The following is a 12,001-nucleotide window of genomic DNA, read 5'->3' as shown; positions in this document are numbered from 1 at the left end:
GGCGTCGCGTGGGGCGCAGCTCTGTCGGAGCCAGCGACAGGAGTGTTGTTTCTGCAACAAAGCATTTGTTGCGGGAATAACGAGTGGGCATGCGGAACGCGGGCACTAGATCAGACGGCTATCAGCTCGGGTATCCAATGGCCCTCGCGGCGACGGATAAAATCTAAACATCGACCGGCGGACGCGTAGCGTCGCCCGTATTCAAATTCACGAACATTTTTATCAAATTCGTGAACATTATTCGCATTGAAGGACATTTTTTGGCTCCCCGAACTTTTTCAAAATTCACATTTTTTTGAATTTTAGAACTTTTTTGAAATCCCGAATTATTTAAACAAGAAAAAGAATGAAAAAAAACAAAACTAAAAAAGAAAATAGGGGGCGTCTTGCTCCGTTCATGGGCGGGCGCAAATGGGCGCGTGGGGGCAGCGCCGAAGAGAAGAGAGGAGGGTGTGGGGTATTTCCGGAAAATCCTACTTGACGCACCTTGCGTCTTGTCGAGCTTTCGCACAGAGGTTCGCCAGCGAGGGATGACCTGGGCCGGCCCGCCCACCGCTATGCCATCTCGGTTTTGGGAACCTTCCAGGAATTCCTGAACCGGCTTTCTTCGGTTTTGGGAACTTTCTAGAAGCTTCCTGAACCGTTTTTTTGCTGTTTCAATTTATTTTTTACTGTTTCTTTTTTCTATTTTTTCTCCTTTTTCTGTTTCTTCTTCTTTATTTTTCGTTTTTATTTCAAAAAATATTCGGAGTTTTCTTCTCAAATTTATAAAAAAGTTTGCATTTACAAAAATTTAGGAGTTTCAAAACTTTCTTGTTTTTCAAAAAATGTTTGTGTTTGCAAAAATTGTTCACGTTTTCAAATTTCTTCCGTAGTTTCAGAAAATGTTTGTGTTTTAAAAAAAACATTTCCTTTTCAGTATTTCTGTTTCTTTACTTCATTTTTTTCTTTTTCTTTGTATTTCATTTTTCTTCTCTTTCTTGTTCTTGAGAATTTCAAATTTTGTTCAAAAATTCAAAAAGTTATTCAGAAATTTTAAAAATGTTTCTGTTATTATATTTTGTTAACAAATTCAAAAATCAATTCTCCATTTTTTACAAAAATCTTTGCATATTTGAAAAAAAGTTCACCTTTCAAATATCCTCCATTCTTATTAAAATGTTCGCGTTTTCGAATTTTGTTCAGGAGTTTGAATTTTTTTCCTCTTTCAAAATTCATTCACAATTTCAAGAAAATGTGTGTGCTTTCCAATTTTGTTCGGTAGGTTCAAACATTGTTTCCATTTCAAAATTTGTTTGCAATTTTCGAAAATGTGTCTATTTCTAAATTTGTTTGGGAGTTTTAAAAAATGTTTGCAAATGTTTCAAAATGTTTACATTTTCCAATTTTCTTGAGGAGTTTCCATTTTTTTTCAATTTTCAAAAAAAAATTCACGTATCCAAAATTTGTTCTGGAATTTGACAATGTTCATCTTCTTTTTTTCGGTTTTCTGCTTATTTTCACCGATCCTTTTTTGATTTTTGAGAATATTTAACAGTTTTAAAAAATGTTCTTGATTTCATAAAAACTGATTATGTTTTTCAATAAATGTTTGAAATTTTTAAAAATGTTTTAATTTTCGTATTTTTGTTCTGAGTTTGAAAAAATGTTCTTGGTTCAAAAATTGTTCACGGATTCCAAAATATTTGCGTTTCCAATTTTTTGTTCAGAGTTTGAAAAAATGTTCCCTTTAACAAAAAATTGTTCACATATTAAAAAATGTTCGTGATTTTCAGAAAAGTGTTCCGTTTTATCAAAAAATTCTTCGCATATTCAAAAAATATTCGAGCTATTTATTTTCCTGCTCAAATTTGAAAAGTGTTCGCTTTTTTAAGAAAAACACTTTTTCAGAATAATGATAGAGTTCGGAATTTGACAAAATGTTCGGATCTACATAACTTCTAGCTTCGCGCGCCGTAGTGAAACCTGAAAGCTTATCTATCTTGTTGGCTAGACTCGCCGCGGGAGCAACGTGAGCTCCCATGTTCGATCCCTCCCGCTTGCAGTATTTTTTTGGGATTTTTCACTGTGTTACGCTAATGGGCCGGCCCAGCTGGAGTCGCGCCTGTGCGTCCGCTCGGCAATTCGCCGCAACGAGCGGCTCATAGGAACAGCCTATATTTTCTGCTGGCCAGCAGTTTGATTTGAGCCCAGCACAGCCCATCCCAACCAAAAAAGGCCTGAACCACACGCATGCTGCACGGTATGCCCAGAGCACACGCTCGCGCCGGCGCCGCCGTCACCCACCCTCCGGTCTCCGTCCCACCCGGCCTTCCCACGCGTCCCCCTCCCTCCTGCGCCTGCTGACTGGCTGCTCCGCCCCGACCCCCTACTGCCGAGCCGAGTTGCCTTTCAAGGCTCCGCCCCGGCCAGCGGCCGGCTCGCCGTGCTGCACAGCTGCAGCGCAGAGCGGCAGAGCCCCAGAGTAGCCGCCGTGCTGTTGTGTGCTGTGGCTGTCGCCTGTCGCCGACTCGCCGTGCCGTTCTGCACTCGTGCTGCTGCTGTCTCTCTGCTGCGCGGCTGCGCCCAAGATTGGGTATTTTTTTTCTGCCAAATTGATGCATTTGATTAGCCCCTGTCTTTCCTCTGCATTCGAACGTTGTACTGAACTAGTGAAATTGAACTGAAAATAATCGATGGATTTAATCAGTGTATGTACTCAAATTGATTCGTTTTTATGTCAATTTTATTTCATGTTGTAGAACTAAGGGAACGTTATGATGTGTTTTTGAGTAGCTATAAGTGCCCACATTTTCCCATGTTACTGAATTTATTTGTTTCTGGCCCGGTGCTTACTATTGTTCCTGGCTCCGCCATTGACTCGGCGCAGCCCACCGGAACTCGCCGCCGCCGCCAGAGCTGTGACTCACATTCAACGTGCCATCCACTCCGCCCTCGTGCGAATCAACTTCAATGCGCCGGTACTACAACCGCCTCCCCTTTTTTTTGCGTCAATGCACCATTCTCTACTGTTCGAGGTGCGTGAGCTCGGACGCAACCTCGAATTGTTGACCCGTAATCCAGTCTGAGTGATGAGACGAAAACAGATATTTGAGCAAATAGATGGTAACACATGAGATTAACCAAAGCACATATCCGCGGTTGAGAGTCTTGGCATCAGTTGCGCTGCAACCGTGCTCTAGAACACTAGATTATTAATGGCCGGAACAGCAGAACGGCCAATTTTGACATAACATTATTTACTACAGTCTACATAGAACAGTACTACACTGCTACAGATAGGCATTTAGAAGATCTCCTTGTACACTATGTTTTTCGCCTTTCCTTTGCTTGCGTGCTCTTCGTCGTCAGTGATCAGGATCTTCAGGCCATGCCTGTTTGTTACTCTGGAGACTGCCACATAGAGTTGCCCATGAGCAAAAACTTGCCTGGGCAAGTAGAGGCCGACCTTGTTCAAAGATTGTCCCTGGCTCTTGTGGATTGTCATCGCGAAGCACACAGAGAGAGGATATTGCTTTCTTTTTAGAACAAATGGCCATTTAGGCTCGAATGGCAACATGATGATCTGAGGGATGCACACCTTAGCACCGACGTGTGCTCCAGTTATGATCTGCGCTTCGATGACTCTTTCTCCAAGTTTTGTGATTATCATTCTAGTACCGTTGCACAGCCCTGCACTTTGATTGATGTTGCGGAGAAGCATCACTGGCAGACCAACTTTGAGCTCAAGTAGGTGTTTTGGACATCCCGGATGCTTTAACTTGTTTAGAAACTCTGTAGTATACAACAATTCCATTTCATGGCTGTAATTCATCGATGTGCTCACACTGTCATGGCTCAGGTACGTCACCTTGTCACCTTGGATTTGACTCATAATATACTCATTGATTTCATTGACTGTCTCGTTCAATGGACACAGTATCGCCCTTTCTTCCAGGAACTCGTGTTTGCAGAGATTGTCTTGCAGGTCAGGATAGGTACTTTGGATGATTTCTGTTTTTGGATCATCTCTATTTTCTAGCAGCAGGTCACTGGGGATACTTAGATAGTCCTTTTTATCTAGTAAACATGTGTCTCCATTGCCAATCTGTAGTATCCACTCCGCAAATTCCGCAGTCTTCTGCTGCTCTGCTTGATCACTGGATAGAGATTTGAGCCGCATATTTTTTGTCAGATTAAATACCTCGAAATATTGCCAGAGGTATGAACATTTGATTGATGCATCTATAATGTGCTCCCGTCCTCCTTTTGGCACAACAGGGAGGATTTGTCGGAAGTCCCCTCCAAGAACAACAGTCATGCCGCCAAAGGGCTTGGCACAACTATTCTCATTTGTGAACCTCAGCACGTCCCTTAGGCTCTTGTCAAGTGCCTCAAAGCATTGTTTGTTTGCCATTGGAGCTTCGTCCCACAGTATTAGTGACGTCCTCATTAATAAATCCGCCACATCTGAACCTTGTTTGATGTAGCATGTAGATTGATCTGTCAGATTGATTGGAATATTGAACGTTGAGTGTGCTGTTCTACCTCCTTGAAGCAGAAGTGCTGCGACGCCAGAAGATGCACTGCAAGTACGATTTTCCCCTCTGATCTTAGCCTTGTTGTGATAGCTTTCCAAAGGTATGTCTTACCTGTCCCACCATGGCCATCCACAAATATTATTCTCCCTAATGATTGATCAGCTGATTCTATTATTGCATCAAAGGCCTTCTTCTGATCAAAATTTAGATTCTTTAGTATTTGCACGTGCTCACCCTTCAGTTTGTCTTTGTCATAGTTCATCTCTTCATTTATAAGCCTTTTCTCAGTTTCATGTAACCCGGGCATATTTGGTAGCTCCATGCCAGGGTATTCCTTTAGTGATTTTCCAGCTTGTCCCATTTGCTTCTCAATTTCCATTAAACTGCATTCCCTTTTGTGTGAAGGACTGAAGGGGGCTGGAAAGTCCAAGATCCAGCTTGGTGTATGCTGTATGTCTTTAGAGAGAACCTCCCAGTTGGATTCCCATAACATCCTTGGGTCAGTAACCTCACAGTGGCACAGTATAGTTGCAAACAATTGTCGTAGTTGCACCCCAGATGCCCAGTTGGATGCTTCCTTGATGCATTCAATCCACTCATTGTCATTGTTCAGAAATCCTAGCGCACGACATGCTGATTTGTATGACGAATGCACAATTCCGTTGACTGTCCTGATGTCTTCAAATGTCATGCAACCCTTCGCAGTGTTGAGGAGAACTCTAAGATAGTACCTTTCTCCACTTGCAGGATGTGCATTGTAGATCCTGCCAATTTTCTTTCCTCCTCTTCTCCGTGTCCACTTCTTTTCTGTGTGATTCCATGTCCATTTTGTAGGAAACTCTGAATATGTTAATTCTCTGGCATCTTCATGCTTTTTGTTCGTCTCCATCCACTCGGTAAACATAGTGACACCTGATCTTGGGTGTCTAATGATTTCATCTAGGTTTCTGGAGTCAGGAAAAATTACTAGTTGCTTGTTCTCCTGGTGAAACGTTAGCCTCTCAACAGATGGTTCTTGGTATTGCAGAGGGAATCTGAATATTCGCCAGCATGCTTCAGTCGCTGTTATGTATCTACATCTTAGGTACATTTTAATCTCATCATCAGTCTTTGATGGTACTTTTTCTTGAACCAGTGCTGTTGCTTGGTCATCTCCTTTGTGTATGTCCTTAAAGAGGTACTTGATTGACATGCATTTATTACACCACTCCACATTTATGTGCGCTTGGAATTTCACCAGCAGATCTTTGTTGTATGGTACAACAAAACCATTGTTCATTTTGACTCCTCCCTTATCTATTTGTCGCCCATTGTCTCGTCTCCTGTATCGTGGGAAATGGTCTTCATCTATGATCGTCTCTTCAGAAAATATTTTTGGAAAGCGCTTGGTGCACATATATTTCTCCATGCAGGGGACTTTGGATTTGCCTCTCCACATGGTCCGTGCATCATAAAATTCTTGACAGCTTTGAATGTTTCTGGATCCTTGTCATTGTCCGGGATCTCAGCGCATATTATTTCATCAATTTGTGAGGGCTTGAGACTTTTTTGTCCGTTTTCAAGGAAAATTAGAATATGGGCATGTGGGAGTCCTCTCTTTTGAAATTCTATTGCGTAGACGGCTGCATTTTTAAAATTTGTGTTAGTAAATGACTGGCCATGAAAAAAAAATGCAAGCATCTGATACTGATAAAGTGATAAGTGATGATTCACGAATACTCTTTTTTTGCGGGAAATGATTTACAAATACTTACTTGCTTTAGTCTTTCCAAAATGCTGTTTTCTGCTAATATCAGACATTAGCTCTTTCAGTTTTAGCATGAACACTCGAACTATAATATCAGGACGTTCTGCTGGCTTCTGGTTCCCAGCTTCATTTAGCATCAACCGAATCTCTGGCCAATTAGGGTTGCATGTGAATGTTATGAACAATTGGGGTTGTCCAGCCCAACGGCATATTGCCATCATATCTTGGTAGTTTTGCTCTTTGTTTCGAGGACTTCCTGTAAAACTTGCTGGGAGTACTATTCTCCTGCCTACTTGTTCTGTCCGCGTGTCTCCTTTTCTGAATGCATCCTGTAGTCCGTCATAAAGTTCCGTTCGTAAAATTCCTTGATTTTCTCTGATCCAGTGGAGCCTATTATGTTCGATGCATGTGAAGACATCAACCACAAACTGCATTGACAGATTTCCACACGTTAGCATTAACATCGACTGGCCTGGGCGCTGTTGGAGGTGATATGCATAGTATTCCAGCATGCTGATGTATTTCTTGTTACTTAAACCTTTCCTTTTGTTGTATTTTATTCCAAGTCTATAACCATCTTCTCCATATGGGAAGAGCAACGGGTATTGCATGGCCATGAATTTTGGATGGATTTCTGATATCCTTTTAGGTTTCTTATCTTTGTACTCAAGAACAATGTCACGTCCATATCTTTGGGTTGGATCTTTGACTATCAACGCGGCAACTTCTGATGTTGATGGCATGTTGTGTTGTCTCCCATCTTGATCCCTATCACCGAGTAACCTTAGAGTCAAGTTATTGTAGTCATTTTCTTTAAATCTATCTCTTGCCATCCGGAACGATTGTGCCAATGTGTTATTCTTGTCGAGCATGGTTAGTAGGCCACTGACAATTTTTTCATCTAGTGAGGCATCACGTTTACCAGACCTTGATGCTTCTATCCTGTTCTGGATCTCATTCTTTGTGTCATAGATATACAACTGTTGAAAACGAGGCTTATTTCCTTCTTCAGGTAGCAGGGTTCCTATCTGGTGGCGGTTCTGACCATTCAGTCGGAAAACATAAGGTCCACGCCCTTTGTTTATTTCCTTATCCAAAGTTCCCCCCATTGATGTGAACGCAAACATGGAATTGTAAGACCTAATGTTTTTTCGGTAGTTTGCTGATATTTCCCCTCCACCCCTTGTCAATAAACTTGTAAGGTAAGGCGGTGGTTCTTTAAATGGCGGCAAGATAATCTTCCCTTGTTTGCAGCATTGTCCAAAGGATGGTTGTGTGCTACTGGAAGATTGTAGTTTTTCTCCATGCCACATAAGTGCATGGCAGTGCTGGCAGATGCATGTTGGCCCCCCAAAGTTCCATATCTTACTGGCATTAGAATTGTCAACCCTGTCTATTTCACCATTATTGATTCTGGCACGTTTTCTGCTCTTATTAAGTTGAATTCGTGCTTTCCTCTTCATTCGTGCCGTTCTTGTTAAGTCGTCCTGGCGTCTTAGTTTCATCATCTGGTCAGCCATTATTGCACTGTTTACAGCTGATGATTCCATGACTTGTGCTGGTTGATAATTTGATTTTGCCCCGAACGTGTGGCAACGTTGGCAAGTGCATAATTTTTGCAATCTCCAGCCCAGTGTTTGTTGTTTTCTTATAGCTGCCTCCTCAAAATTCCATATCTTACTACCAGTATTTGTGTTGAATTGCTCCTTCAACACAAGTTTCCTCTTCATCCTTGCTGTTCTTGCTAATTCATTTTCTTGTCTTTGTTTGGTAATTTGCTTCACAGTTACTGCACTGTGTACAGCTGATGGTTCCTTGAGTTGCAATGGTTGATGATTTGAATTTCCTCGTAACACCTTGCAAATTCGGCACCTGCACATGCATGGTTCCTTGAGTTGCAATGGTTGATGATTTGTACGCAAGTTCCAAAAAGGTATTTGTTGATCTGTATAGCTGATGGCAGGTAGGGCATCTCTTCCTTTGCCTTTTCCCATCAGGTCTGTATCTGTTACACTTAGTGGCCTCTTGCGCTGATGGTCTCGCTCTTCCTTTTTTCTCTTGCTCATCAGATTAGTTCTGTACCGATGCTTGATTTTATTTATCTTGCTGCTCTTTCTGCTTCTGAGTTCGGGTCATACACTCTTCCCCCTTCAAGATTTCTACTGATTCTTTTGACTGGCTTTAATTGTTTTGGCCCTGATGGGCATTATTTTCCTGCACACACACGTGAGAAAAACATGACACAACAGATCTTTTAGGCTGGAGAAAAATTCCACAGCTCTTACGAATAGCACGAGTCAAATTCAGTACTTGCAGAAAAAATTGTGATCACATAGCATAAGAGACTTGGTGTCTGTTTGGGAAAAAACAAGAGCTGCCTTGATCTATTATTTTGTTAGCAAACCAAGTCAGGGCCCGCAGAAGTTGGCAACAGCTTGAATTAGTGCTGAACGATGTTATAAATGTTCAAATTAGACCCGTGTTATTACCTACATGAGCTAAGGCAATCATGTTTCTTTCTTTCTAAGTCAAAGTCAGTGCATATCATTGTCTTGCTTCAGAGCAACCCAAAACTGTGATCAGGTGAAATATTTGGCTAGCATAGCAATGTATATTTGTGAGTTGCATCAACCATTTAGAGGAAACTTGAGTTATGTGTTGTTGAGACACTACCTTCAACTGACTAGCTTCAATTGTTCCCATTTCTCCTCTGCATGAAGCTGCATTGCCCTGAAAGCTAGAAGAGATTGTCCGACTGAAATACAGAAGAACAAGATGAGTCCATGAAAGGAACGCGGCCGTGGATCGTGAAAGAAGGATAGGAAATGAAGAAGATCACCTTGCACCTGCGTGCCCCACCTGGCCGTCTTCTCTGCAGCACAGTCTGCCGTTGGATTGCTCCTTGAACACAAGTTTCCTGACCATCAGTAAAACTCTGAACTGATTTCTCGCTGCTGCCGATGCATATCCATCCTTCCCAGAGCCCACTCAAGGCAGTGACCGCAGGTGCGTACTGGAAGGTGGCGATCTAGCAGAGCGGCGCAGGCCGGACAGAGGTCTGTGCCTAGTGGAGCGGCAGCTGCCGGTGCCTGTTCATCTAACACCCCTTGTAACTGATGCATTCTTGTACAGTCTGATCCCGTGACCATGTGCTGAAGAAAGTGACACCCAAAACTGCAGAATCTGCTTCAGTCTCTTCTCACCAGGATATGATGGACATGACTCTGAACCCCTTTGGATTCCTTTGGCGCTGCGTGCGTGCGTGCGTGTGCAGTACAGTATGAGATTCCCACTCCAGCAGCAGCACGCCAGGTAAGTCTTGTCCATGCCCCACGCCTTTTATGCAATTTACGTTTTTGGCATGTTTCCATTTCATTTTGAGGTTTTGGCCAGAGCCAAATTGAATGAATATCCGGCTCTTCACATAGTGATGTGCATGTAATATAGTTTTTCTTCTTCTTCTTCTGAACTGTAAGAACACACTTTGATAAGCTGACGTTAATTGTTCCGTGTTTTGGTTTTTGCAAGAAGAATAAACCGCCGAGGGAAAGGGTATGGGCAAACCAATTCCTTGCTGACCATCCAAAATCATGACCATGCCAATTTTAGTCGCAATCCAAACATCCAACTTCAGGTCCCGTGATCAGCCTACCGATCGATCGCAACGTTTGCATTGCGAAGCTGACAGGTGCATTGCTGCGATTCCTAATAACAAAACAGACAACCAGACTAACCTTAGTGCAAGGGTGACAAGAAGAAATACCATATGGTCAGCTGACCCGACATCTGCAAGCCATGTGATCAGGATGGTCTGGGCATCATGTCGTCCAAACGCATGAACATCGCCTTGCTGACCAGATGGCTCTGGAGGATTGCCAACGGTGAGGGCGGGCTTTGGCTTGACATCATTATAAACAAGTACCTTCGGGGCCAGCCGCTAGCCTTTTGCCAGCGCTCCGAAGGGTCCCAGTTCTGGCAATCCATCATCCAGCTGCTTCCGGTCCTTCGCATCGGTTCGTCCATCTCGATCGGCTCCGGCTCTGCTACATTGTTCTGGTTCGATCGTTGGGCGGGTGACGCCCCTTTTGCCGCTCGATTCCCGGATTTATTCTCCACCGCGGTGGAGCCTAGGATCTCGGTCGAGGTCGCTCTCTCGGACCTTGGGCGCCTCGCGTTCTGGCGCCCCTTTGGTCCCCCAGATGTTGTTGCCTGGGATGAGATGCTCGAGTGCATCTCCCTCCACACCCCCGACGTAGACAGGGTCTCGCATCGCATGTCGTGGCACCTTGAGCCCTCGAGCCGTTTCTCCACTCGGTCCTTGTACCAGGCCATCGCCCCGTCGACGGCCCCGGCGGCTTTCACTGTTGTCTGGGCCATCAAGCTGCCGCTCAAGATAAGGATATTCCTATTGCAATGGATTAGGGGTCGGATACCTTCTGGGGTGGAGGTGCTCAAACGTAATGGCCCTGGGGACGGAATGTGTCCCCTCTGCTGTACAATAGAGGATGCGAACCACATATTCTTTGTCTGTGTCACGGCCCAATTGTTGGGGAACGTAGTAATTTCAAAAAAATTCCCATGCACACGCAAGATCATGGTGATGCATAGCAACGAGAGGGGAGAGTGTTGTCCACGTACCCTCGTAGACCAAAAGCGGAAGCGTTAGCACAACGCGGTTGATGTAGTCGTACGTCTTCACGATCCGACCGATCAAGTACCGAACGCACGACACCTCCGAGTTCTGCACACGTTCAACTCGATGACGTCCTTCATAGTCCGATCCAGCCAAGTGTTGAGGGAGAGTTTCGTCAGCACGACGGCGTGGTGACGATGATGGTGTTCTACCGACGCAGGGCTTCGCCTAAGCACCGCTACGATATAACCGAGGTGGATTATGGTGGAGGGGGGGCACCGCACACGGCTAAGAGATCCAAGGGATCAATTGTTGTGTGTTTGGGGTGCCCCCTGCCCCCGTATATAAAGGAGTGGAGGAGGGGGAGGGTCGGCCCTCTCTATGGCGCGCCCTAGGGGAGTCCTACGAGTAGGACTCCCCTTTTCCTAGTAGAACTAGGAGCCCTTCCATGTAGTAGGAGTAGGAGGGAAGGAAAGGGAAGGGAAAAGGAGAAGGAAGGAAGGGGGCGCCCCCCTCCCTAGTCCAATTTGGACCAGCCCATGGAGAGGGGTGCGGCCACCCTTTGAGGCCTTTCTCTCCTTTCCCGTATGGCCCATTAAGACCCAATACGAATTCCCGTAACTCCCCGGTACTCCCGAAAATACCCGAATCACTCGGAACCTTTCCGATGTCCGAATATAGTCGTCCAATATATCGATCTTTATGTCTCGACCATTTCGGGACTCCTCGTCATGTCCCCGATCTCATCCGGGACTCCGAACTCCTTCGGTACATCAAAACACATAAACTCATAATAAAACCGTCATTGAACCTTAAGCGTGCGGACCCTACGGGTTCGAGAACTATGTAGACATGACCGAGACACGTCTCCGGTCAATAACCAATAGCGGAACCTGGATGCTCATATTGGCTCCTACATATTCTACGAAGATCTTTATCGGTCAAACCGCATAACAACATACGTTGTTCCCTTTGTCATCGGTATGTTACTTGCCCGAGATTCGATCGTCGGTATCTCAATACCTAGTTCAATCTCGTTACCGGCAAGTCTCTTTACTCGTTCCGTAACACATCATCCCGCAACTAACTCATTAGTTGCAA

General features: G+C 44.3%; 2 protein-coding genes across 2 annotated transcripts; both read right to left on the bottom strand.

Moving 5' to 3' along the window:
• Positions 1-3,106: 3,106 nt before the first annotated feature.
• On the bottom strand, positions 3,107-4,554 carry LOC125522295 (ATP-dependent DNA helicase PIF1-like). Its single transcript, XM_048687371.1, has one exon. It carries the CDS (start codon positions 4,430-4,432, stop codon positions 3,287-3,289), a length of 1,146 nt encoding a protein of 381 aa, XP_048543328.1. The 5' UTR covers positions 4,433-4,554; the 3' UTR covers positions 3,107-3,286.
• Positions 4,555-5,859: 1,305 nt separating this feature from the next.
• LOC125522286 lies at positions 5,860-10,882 on the bottom strand. The gene is made up of 4 exons (XM_048687362.1): positions 9,107-10,882; positions 8,941-9,022; positions 6,275-8,481; positions 5,860-6,142 (listed from the first exon to the last, which is right to left on the bottom strand). The coding sequence occupies exons 3-4, from the start codon at positions 8,331-8,333 to the stop codon at positions 5,868-5,870; spliced, it is 2,334 nt and encodes a 777-aa protein (XP_048543319.1). The 5' UTR covers positions 8,334-8,481; positions 8,941-9,022; positions 9,107-10,882; the 3' UTR covers positions 5,860-5,867.
• Positions 10,883-12,001: the final 1,119 nt, after the last annotated feature.

The sequence above is a fragment of the Triticum urartu genome, chromosome 1 (assembly GCF_003073215.2).
Source record: "Triticum urartu cultivar G1812 chromosome 1, Tu2.1, whole genome shotgun sequence".
NCBI lineage: Eukaryota > Viridiplantae > Streptophyta > Magnoliopsida > Poales > Poaceae > Triticum > Triticum urartu.
This window is presented reverse-complemented; position numbering and strand designations above follow the sequence as displayed.